Source organism: Palaemon carinicauda, chromosome 30 (assembly GCF_036898095.1).
Source record: "Palaemon carinicauda isolate YSFRI2023 chromosome 30, ASM3689809v2, whole genome shotgun sequence".
In the NCBI taxonomy this organism is placed as follows: domain Eukaryota; kingdom Metazoa; phylum Arthropoda; class Malacostraca; order Decapoda; family Palaemonidae; genus Palaemon; species Palaemon carinicauda.
The window spans coordinates 81,681,741-81,692,895 of NC_090754.1; the positions used below are offsets into that span (position 1 = coordinate 81,681,741).

Consider the following 11,155-nt stretch of genomic DNA (forward strand, 5'->3'; position numbering starts at 1 on the left):
TTTTTCACTCCATCGATTTCTTTATTTTTCTGAATAATTTCTATTTTCTGTTCTTCAACCAATTTTTCCTTCTTTTCCAAAGTGGCTTCCAATTTATTATTTCTGTTGAATAGTTCACAATTTTCCATATTCAATTTATCCTGTGCTTTTTTCACTCCATCTATTTCTTTATTTTTCTCAATAATTTCTATTTTCTGTTCTTCAACCAATTTTTCCTTCTTTTCCAAAGTGGCTTCCAATTTATTATTTCTGTTGAATAGTTCACAATTTTCCATATTCAATTTATCCTGTGCTTTTTTCACTCCATCGATTTCTTTATTTTTCTGAATAATTTCTATTTTCTGTTCTTCAACCAATTTTTCCTTCTTTTCCAAAGTGGCTTCCAATTTATTATTTCTGTTGAATAGTTCACAATTTTCTATATTCAATTTATCCTGTGCTTTTTTCACTCCATCGATTTCTTTATTTTTCTCAATAATTTCTATTTTCTGTTCTTCAACCAATTTTTCCTTCTTTTCCAAAGTGGCTTCTAATTTATTATTTCTGTTGAATAGTTCACAATTTTCTATAATCAATTTATCCTGTGCTTTTTTCACCCCATCGATTTCTTTATTTTTCTGAATAATTTCTATTTTCTGTTCTTCTACCAATTTTTCCTTCTTTTCCAAAGTGGCTTCCAATTTATTATTTCTGTTAAATAGTTCACAATTTTCTATAATCAATTTATCCTGTGCTTTTTTCACTCCATCGATTTCTTTATTTTTCTGAATAATTTCTATTTTCTGTTCTTCTACCAATTTTTCCTTCTTTTCCAAAGTGGCTTCCAATTTATTATTTCTGTTGAATAGTTCACAATTTTCTATAATCAATTTATCCTGTGCTTTTTTCACTCCATCGATTTCTTTATTTTTCTGAATAATTTCTATTTTCTGTTCTTCAACCAATTTTTCCTTCTTTTCCAAAGTGGCTTCCAATTTATTATTTCTGTTGAATAGTTCACAATTTTCCATATTCAATTTATCCTGTGCTTTTTTCACTCCATCGATTTCTTTATTTTTCTGAATAATTTCTATTTTCTGTTCTTCAACCAATTTTTCCTTCTTTTCCAAAGTGGCTTCCAATTTATTATTTCTGTTGAATAGTTCACAATTTTCTATATTCAATTTATCCTGTGCTTTTTTCACTCCATCGATTTCTTTATTTTTCTGAATAATTTCTATTTTCTGTTCTTCAACCAACTTTTCCTTCTTTTCCAAAGTGGCTTCCAATTTATTATTTCTGTTGAATAGTTCACAATTTTCTATAATCAATTTATCCTGTGCTTTTTTCACTCCATCGATTTCTTTATTTTTCTCAATAATTTCTATTTTCTGTTCTTCAACCAATTTTTCCTTCTTTTCCAAAGTGGCTTCCAATTTATTATTTCTGTTGAATAGTTCACAATTTTCCATATTCAATTTATCCTGTGCTTTTTTCACTCCATCGATTTCTTTATTTTTCTGAATAATTTCTATTTTCTGTTCTTCAACCAATTTTTCCTTCTTTTCCAAAGTGGCTTCCAATTTATTATTTCTGTTGAATAGTTCACAATTTTCTATAATCAATTTATCCTGTGCTTTTTTCACTCCATCGATTTCTTTATTTTTCTGAATAATTTCTATTTTCTGTTCTTCTACCAATTTTTCCTTCTTTTCCAAAGTGGCTTCCAATTTATTATTTCTGTTGAATAGTTCACAATTTTCCATATTCAATTTATCCTGTGCTTTTTTCACTCCATCGATTTCTTTATTTTTCTGAATAATTTCTATTTTCTGTTCTTCAACCAATTTTTCCTTCTTTTCCAAAGTGGCTTCCAATTTATTATTTCTGTTGAATAGTTCACAATTTTCTATATTCAATTTATCCTGTGCTTTTTTCACTCCATCGATTTCTTTATTTTTCTGAATAATTTCTATTTTCTGTTCTTCAACCAATTTTTCCTTCTTTTCCAAAGTGGCTTCCAATTTATTATTTCTGTTGAATAGTTCACAATTTTCTATAATCAATTTATCCTGTGCTTTTTTCACTCCATCGATTTCTTTATTTTTCTGAATAATTTCTATTTTCTGTTCTTCTACCAATTTTTCCTTCTTTTCCAAAGTGGCTTCCAATTTATTATTTCTGTTGAATAGTTCACAATTTTCTATAATCAATTTATCCTGTGCTTTTTTCACTCCATCGATTTCTTTATTTTTCTGAATAATTTCTATTTTCTGTTCTTCAACCAATTTTTCCTTCTTTTCCAAAGTGGCTTCCAATTTATTATTTCTGTTGAATAGTTCACAATTTTCTATAATCAATTTATCCTGTGCTTTTTTCACTCCATCTATTTCTTTATTTTTCTCAATAATTTCTATTTTTTGTTCTTCTACCAATTTTTCCTTCTTTTCCAAAGTGGCTTCCAATTTATTATTTCTGTTGAATAGTTCACAATTTTCCATATTCAATTTATCCTGTGCTTTTTTCACTCCATCGATTTCTTTATTTTTCTGAATAATTTCTATTTTCTGTTCTTCAACCAATTTTTCCTTCTTTTCCAAAGTGGCTTCCAATTTATTATTTCTGTTGAATAGTTCACAATTTTCTATAATCAATTTATCCTGTGCTTTTTTCACTCCATCTATTTCTTTATTTTTCTCAATAATTTCTATTTTCTGTTCTTCAACCAATTTTTCCTTCTTTTCCAAAGTGGCTTCCAATTTATTATTTCTGTTGAATAGTTCACAATTTTCCATATTCAATTTATCCTGTGCTTTTTTCACTCCATCGATTTCTTTATTTTTCTGAATAATTTCTATTTTCTGTTCTTCAACCAATTTTTCCTTCTTTTCCAAAGTGGCTTCCAATTTATTAATTCCGTTGAATAGTTCACAATTTTCTATATTCAATTTATCCTGTGCTTTTTTCACTCCATCGATTTCTTTATTTTTCTGAATAATTTCTATTTTCTGTTCTTCAACCAACTTTTCCTTCTTTTCCAAAGTAGCTTCCAATTTATTATTTCTGTTGAATAGTTCACAATTTTCTATATTCAATTTATCCTGTGATTTTTTCAGTCCATCTATTTCTCTAGTGTATCTTTCTCTTTCAAATTCATCTTCAAATAGATAAGTATCTGTTTGTAATGCCATATCTTTCTTCAAATTGAGATTATTTTTCCTGAGATTTGAAATGATTCCATTGTCCGGTTTTTCTTGCAAAGTTCTTTGTTTAACCACTTGTTTCTGGATCTTCCGGTCATTGTCATTAAAGTGTTCCATTTCGAGGCGCAATGCATTGAGCAGTTTTTTGACGTTGCACTCGCTCTCGTCTCCAAAGCAGCGTGAATACCATCCTAGGAGATTCATGAGTGAGGAGCTTACCTTCATCCAGGGGGAGGTTAAGATCGTCTTAATGGCCATTGCCAAACTGTAGGCGTCCGTTTCGGGGGTGCAGGTCCCATTCACAATAAAGTGGGGTGCGAACCAATTCCGTGGTAACCTGAGGGCTATCTTACGTTCGATGCCCTTTAACTCCGGTGCATAATTGCCAATCGTCCTCGCGAAACCAAAGTCAATCACCGTCACTTTCGGAGATCCTTCGGGCGTAATATCCACCATGACTTTGTCAGGTTTGACGTCGTTGTGGCAGATTCCCTCCGCGTGGAATCCCTGCAAGATTTCACACAGTTGTATCAAGGCGGAAAGCACCTTCCTCCGGGTGGGTTTCTCTTTAATCACCCAATCAGACAGCGTCATTTGGTGACGCTTCATGATGAACATTCTGTCGTGTATAATCCCAACCACTTTGGGAACAGCTAAATGCTGCAGGCGAGAGAGCATCTGTAACTCATCGTCAAGGGGTTCATAATTGTTTTTCTTGAGGCAAAACTGAGAATATTCTCCCGTTAGTTCATAAACTTTGGTGAAGAGTCCATGTCCCAACACCTTCCCAAAGAAGGGCTTGATGTCGCGCTTATCATAAACTGGAAAACCAGTTTTACTGCAGAATCTCAATGGCGTTATCGCCAGGCCCAAGTCCCTGGTCTCAGAAAACGGGTCCTGCGTATCAGACGAAGGTTCCGCCAAATGCTTAATCATCATCAAATTATCCTGTGAATTGTGTAAAGAATAACGACATATACTGCTGGAAAAGACAGCAGACAAATTTCTAGTAAACAACATAAGTGACACTGTATTACGTAAGTTCTCCATTTCTGGTATCAAATGATCGTACCGATCGAAGCAGTAAATGAAAAAAACAACAAATGCAGAAAGAATGGTCTTGGAGTCTTTTTTTTTTTTGTCTTCGACTGGTATTCAGAGTGTCTTCAGATACAGAGAAGGCTCTGAGAGAAAGTTTCACAACGGGGGAAATGATTGTGTGAGACTTCTCTTTTTGTATTTGTATATTTTATATACGAACGAATAGAGCGAAAAAAAATACGAAATATAAAGAAAAACAGAAATGAATTGAACGAGGGAAAACAAAAGGAAAGATTTATTCAAGAATTCCCTCTCTAGTTTGAAGGCGACGGTGCATTCACCTCCTCGCTTCCAAAATGACGTTGAGGATGAAATTTGAGAGCCAGGAGCTGAAGACTTCCCGGAGTCTTCCTTGATCTTCATTCATTCCTTCATATTTGTTTCAAACCATCGAAATATTTCAGGAATAAGAGAGAGAGAGAGAGAGAGAGAGAGAGAGAGAGAGAGAGAGAGAGAGAGAGAGAGAGACTTTCCCAGGTAACACATCTCGACGCAAGTTGAAGGAAGATCTAGGAATCTTCGAAAAGTCTTCGGCGGAAAAATTTTTTTTTTACATTGAGCAGAAAGATTCCTTCTTTCCCGCGTTTATTTCGACTATTTATGGAGCTCTTCGTGAAGTTAATGTCCGGTGTAGAGAGAGAGAGAGAGAGAGAGAGAGAGAGAGAGAGAGAGAGAGAGAGAGAGAGAGAGAGAGAGAGAGAGAGAGAGAGAGAGAGAGAGACGCTTCTGATGCCCCTGAAGACATTTTTGCAGTCGAAGAATTGTCTCTGACTCCCGGAGTCAACTTAAAGATCTCTGCTTGCTTAAGCGCCAAAGTTAATTTTTCAAAAATATGCCTCATCTCGGGTGTGAGGAGGGTAACATAAATCATGTTTCACGTACGAGAATTCGTAAGTGCTTTGAAAGCGACTGCAGCTGAGAAAGTAGTGACCAAAATGATCAACATTCTACCGGAAGGAATTTTGCCGCAGAATCTCATCGGGAATGGATTTCCCTTTGGGACGATGGCGTCAGGAGACAACTTCTTAAATCTGGCTGTTGGTAATGCCACCTTCGGTGGCGTTTTACTAGCCTCCCTCGGATATCTGACTTGGAAGAGAGTCGTGGCTTCTAAGAAGCAAGCTCGACTTGGACTGGAAAAGGAAAAGCTTTTGGATCTAGTGGAAGGCCTGGAGAAAAAGATCCAGGACCTGACAGCAGTGGTTGAGGAGAAGGAGAGAGGAGAAACAACATTGAGAGCTATTCCCGAACACGAGAAGGAGGAGGATACTAACCTGGCTGTTGGTAATGCCACCTGCGGTGGCGCTGTAATGCCCTCTCGTGGATATCCAATTTGGAAGAGAGTCGTGGCTTCTAAGAAGCAAGCTCGACTTGAACTGGAAAAGGAAAAGGTTTTGGGTCTAGTGGAAGGCCTGGAGAAAAAGATCCAGGACCTGACAGCACTGGTTGAGGAGAAGGAGAGAGAAGAAATAGCATTGAGAGCTATTCCCCAACAGGAGAAGGAAGAGGATACTAACCTGGAGGACGACGACTCAACTGAAAAAACTGAACTTATTATAAATGAGAACCTTCAAATGGGGGAGAAGGAGAAGGATGATGATGATGATGATGATGAGGAGGAGGAGGAGGAGGAGGAAGATGATGATGATGAGGAGGAGGAGGAGGAAGAAGATGATGATGATGATAAGGAGGAGGAGGAGGAGGAGGAGGAGGAGGAGGAGGAGGAGGAAGATGATGATGATGATGATGAGGAGGAGGAAGAAGAAGAAGAAGAAGAAGAAGAAGAAGAAGAAGAAGAAGATGATGATGATGATGATGATGATGATGATGATGAGGAAGAAGAAGAAGAAGAAGAAGATGATGATGATGATGATGATGATGATGAGGAAGAAGAAGAAGAAGAAGATGATGATGATGATGATGATGATGAGGAGGAGGAGCAGGAGGAGGAGGAAGAAGAAGAAGAAGAAGAAGATGATGATGATGATGATGATGATGATGATGAGGAAGAAGAAGAAGAAGAAGAAGATGATGATGATGATGATGATGATGAGGAGGAGGAGGAGGAGGAGGAGGAAGAAGAAGAAGAAGAAGAAGAAGAAGAAGAAGAAGAAGAGGAGCAGGAGGAACCTGCACCACCGAAATGCCACACACTAACCAAGAAACAGAAGCGAATGCTTCTGAAGTGGCTTGATCACATAGAAAAAGCCGACAATCCCTATGAGTTTTTCGGAATTTCTCTAAATAAAACCAAGGAAGTAGCCATATCGGCCTATGAGTCCTTCGTTCAAAGGTTCGTTGCTGAATACGGGAGTTTTGAGAGCCTGGAAAAGGCAGGTTACAAGGGCGCAGTAGCCGCCTTTGAGAAGGTAACCAGCTTGTATTTGTTGTTGAGGTGTTCCCCCAAACAGATTGGAAAGATGAAAAATAAGATAGATAACGGCCAGGCTGATACACTGGCCGAGGCTTGGGATCTCATAAAAAAGGAAGACAAAAAGCGCAAACAAAAGACTAGAAAACGGAAAGAAAAGAAGAAGGAAAAGGAGGAAAGAAAAGAAAATTGCGCAGATGATGATGATGATGATGAAGAAATAATTTACAACCATAATCAAAATGATGAATCATCATATCAAGACGATGACGGAAGGACAGAAGAAAGAGGACCCAGAAATAAAGCCCGGAATATGCCATCAGAAAAGCCCATTCCGGGACTGCCCAGAAACCGAACTCTGGGACGTCGTAAAAAGCATAGAGGCAATATGGGACCTAACAATCCCCAAGACCAGGACAGACCGAGGAGAACAATAGAAGAGTTCTTACAAACGTTGAGACCTAAAATCAGGAGGTAAGAAGTTTGATCGTGAATAGAAAAATAAAAAAGAAAAATCCCCCAAAAAAATATAAAAATAAAAAATCCAAAAAAAATATAAAAATAAAAAATCCAAAAAAAATATAAAAATAAAAAATCCAAAAAAATATAAAAATAAAAAATCCAAAAAAATATAAAAATAAAAAATCCAAAAAAATATCAAAATAAAAAATCAGCAGCTTAGAGGAGGAGGAGGAGGAGGAAGAGAAGCAGCTAAAAAAAAAGAAAATTAATCAAGATAACCTTGAAGGAACCTTAGTTGGACGCTTCAAACCAGGATAAGGAATATGAAAATCTGGATTGATGTTGGATCCAGTTGACGGATTTGGAAGTGAAGAGGAAGGACCAACCGGCTTGAGGGACGCAATGCTCAACTCTCCAAATTGAACGATGCTTGGAATAACCTGGAGGACTGGCGATGCAGAAGGAAGAGACCTAGCGGATTCTGTATGCTATGTACCTTGGTGAACGAGTACAAGACTTTTGTCAAGTGTACAAATGGTCGGATATCTAGATCTATTCTTTTGGATACCAACCTTCGGGTGGTTCTGGCGGAATAATCTAGAAGACCGGCTCTGCAGAGGGATGAAGCTGGGATTCTTCTAGGATGCAGGAAAGTTCTTATAGGTTGGCCCAAGATAGTTCAGCTGGGGAAGGAAGCTGCGTCTCTTCAAGGAAGATCAGCTTGGAGAGGTGTTCAACAGATGGCTCCAAATGTAGGGTTGTCTTTTTACTTTTGTTTTGAAAGGAACATTATTTTTTGAGATATATTTTTTTTAGTTCTGTGAAAAGAATATTTTCTTTTTTGTTTTGTTTCTTTATTTTATTTCTAAAAAGGAATAATTTTTTCTAAAAAGGAATATATCTTTGTTAAATTATTTATTTTTTATTTTTTTTTTTCACTTTTTAGGCTTAAGGAAAAAATAATTATATATTGATTTATTTTAAGATTAAAATAAGAATCGACAAGTTCAGGATACCAGTTTCAAAGGAAAGAGAGCTGATATCACGTAATTGGTCTGACTTGTCAGCGTCAAGGATGCCTAGATAACTTCTAAGATTGGCTATGCAGGAGATGGAACTTGGCCTCTTCATGTACTGATGAATAGGCAGTCTTATTTGGCTGGAAAAAAAAAATGCTTGGCTTCACCACCCGGACTCATGACTATGCTGGGCTTCACCGCCCGGCCTTATGAAGACGCTTGGCTTAACCGCCTGGCCTGGTAATGACACTTGGCTTAAACGCCTGGCCTGATAATGATGCTTGGCTTAACCACCTGGCCTGATAATGATGCTTGGCTTAACCGCCTGGCCTGATAATGATGCTTGGCCTAACCGCCTGGCCTGATAATGATGCTTGGCTTAACCGCCTGGCCTGATAAGGACGCTTGGCTTAACCGCCTGGCCTGATAAGGACTTGGCTTAACCGCCTGGCCTGATAATGATGCTTGGCTTAACCGCCTGGCCTGATAATGATGCTTGGCTTAACCGCCTGGCCTGATAATGATTGCTTGGCTTCACCGCCTGGCCTGATAATGATGCTTGGCTTAACCGCCTGGCCTGATAATGATGCTTGGCTTAACCGCCTGGCCTGATAATGATGCTTGGCTTAACCGCCTGGCCTGATAATGATGCTTGGCTTAATCGCCTGGCCTGATAATGATGCTTGGCTTCACTGCCTGGCCTGATGATGATGCTTGGCTTCACTGCCTGGCCTGATGATGATGCTTGGCTTAACCGCCTGGCCTGATAATGATGCTTGGCTTCACTGCCTGGCCTGATGATGATGCTTGGCTTAACCGCCTGGCCTGATAATGATGCTTGGCTTAACCGCCTGGCCTGATGATGATGCTTGGCTTCACCGCCTGGCCTGATGATGATGCTTGGCTTAACCGCCTGGCCTGATAATGATGCTTGGCTTAACCGCCTGGCCTGATGATGATGCTTGGCTTCACCGCCTGGCATGATAATGATGCTTGGCTTAACCGCCTGGCCTGATAATGATGCTTGGCTTCACCGCCTGGCCTGATGATGATGCTTGGCTTCACCGCCTGGCCTGATAATGATGCTTGGCTTCACCGCCTGGCCTGATAATGATGCTTGGCTTAACCGCCTGGCCTGATGATGATGCTTGGCTTAACCGCCTGGCCTGATGATGATGCTTGGCTTCACCGCCTGGCCGATACTTGGCTTAACCGCCTGGCCTGTAATGACTTGGCTTAACCGCCTGGCCTGATAATGATGCTTGGCTTAACCGCCTGGCCTGATGATGATGCTTGGCTTAACCGCCTGGCCTGATGATGACGCTTGGCTTAACCGCCTGGCCTGATGATGATGCTTGGCTTAACCGCCTGGCCTGATGATGACGCTTGGCTTAACCGCCTGGCCTGATGATGACGCTTGGCTTAACAGCCTGGCCTGATGATGACGCTTGGCTTCACCGCCTGGCCTGATGATGATGCTTGGCTTAACCGCCTGGCCTGATGATGATGCTTGGCTTAACCGCCTGGCCTGATGATGATGCTTGGCTTCACCGCCTGGCCTGATGATGATGCTTGGCTTAACCGCCTGGCCTGATAATGATGCTTGGCTTAACCGCCTGGCCTGATGATGATGCTTGGCTTCACCGCCTGGCCTGATGATGATGCTTGGCTTAACCGCCTGGCCTGATGATGATGCTTGGCTTAACCGCCTGGCCTGATGATGATGCTTGGCTTAACCGCCTGGCCTGATGATGATGCTTGGCTTAACCGCCTGGCCTGATGATGATGCTTGGCTTAACCGCCTGGCCTGATGATGATGCTTGGCTTCACCGCCTGGCCTGATGATGATGCTTGGCTTAACCGCCTGGCCTGATGATGATGCTTGGCTTAACCGCCTGGCCTGATGATGATGCTTGGCTTCACCGCCTGGCCTGATAATGATGCTTGGCTTCAACCGCCTGGCCTGATGATGATGCTTGGCTTAACCGCCTGGCCTGATGATGATGCTTGGCTTCACCGCCTGGCCTGATGATGATGCTTGGCTTAACCGCCTGGCCTGATGATGATGCTTGGCTTAACCGCCTGGCCTGATGATGATGCTTGGCTTCACCGCCTGGCCTGATAATGATTGCTTGGCTTAACCGCCTGGCCTGATAATGATTGCTTGGCTTAACCGCCTGGCCTGATAATGATGCTTGGCTTAACCGCCTGGCCTGATGATGATGCTTGGCTTAACCGCCTGGCCTGATGATGATGCTTGGCTTAACCGCCTGGCCTGATGATGATGCTTGGCTTAACCGCCTGGCCTGATGATGATGCTTGGCTTCACTGCCTGGCCTGATGATGATGCTTGGCTTCACTGCCTGGCCTGATGATGATGCTTGGCTTCACTGCCTGGCCTGATGATGATGCTTGGCTTAACCGCCTGGCCTGATGATGATGCTTGGCTTCACCGCCTGGCCTGATGATGATGCTTGGCTTAACCGCCTGGCCTGATGATGATGCTTGGCTTAACCGCCTGGCCTGATGATGATGCTTGGCTTAACCGCCTGGCCTGATAATGATGCTTGGCTTAACCGACTGGCCTGATGATGATGCTTGGCTTAACCGCCTGGCCTGATAATGATTGCTTGGCTTCACTGCCTGGCCTGATGATGATGCTTGGCTTCACTGCCTGGTCTGATAATGATGCTTGGCTTAACCGCCTGGCCTGATAATGATTGCTTGGCTTCACTGCCTGGCCTGATGATGATGCTTGGCTTAACCGCCTAGCCTGATGATGATGCTTGGCTTAACCGCCTGGCCTGATAATGATGCTTGGCTTAACCGCCTGGCCTGATGATGATGCTTGGCTTCACTGCCTGGCCTGATGATGATGCTTGGCTTAACCGCCTGGCCTGATGATGATGCTTGGCTTAACCGCCTGGCCTGATGATGATGCTTGGCTTAACCGCCTGGCCTGATGATGATGCTTGGCTTCACTGCCTGGCCTAATGATGATGCTTGGCTTCACTGCCTGG

General features: G+C 40.7%; 1 protein-coding gene across 1 annotated transcript; it reads left to right on the plus strand.

Annotated features, from left to right (window-relative positions):
- The first annotated feature begins 5,152 nt into the window (after positions 1-5,152).
- Positions 5,153-7,132, plus strand: LOC137623624 (cell division cycle and apoptosis regulator protein 1-like). Its single transcript, XM_068354457.1, has 2 exons — positions 5,153-5,728; positions 6,341-7,132. Exons 1-2 carry the CDS (start codon positions 5,153-5,155, stop codon positions 7,130-7,132), a joined length of 1,368 nt encoding a protein of 455 aa, XP_068210558.1.
- The last annotated feature ends 4,023 nt before the right edge of the window (positions 7,133-11,155 follow it).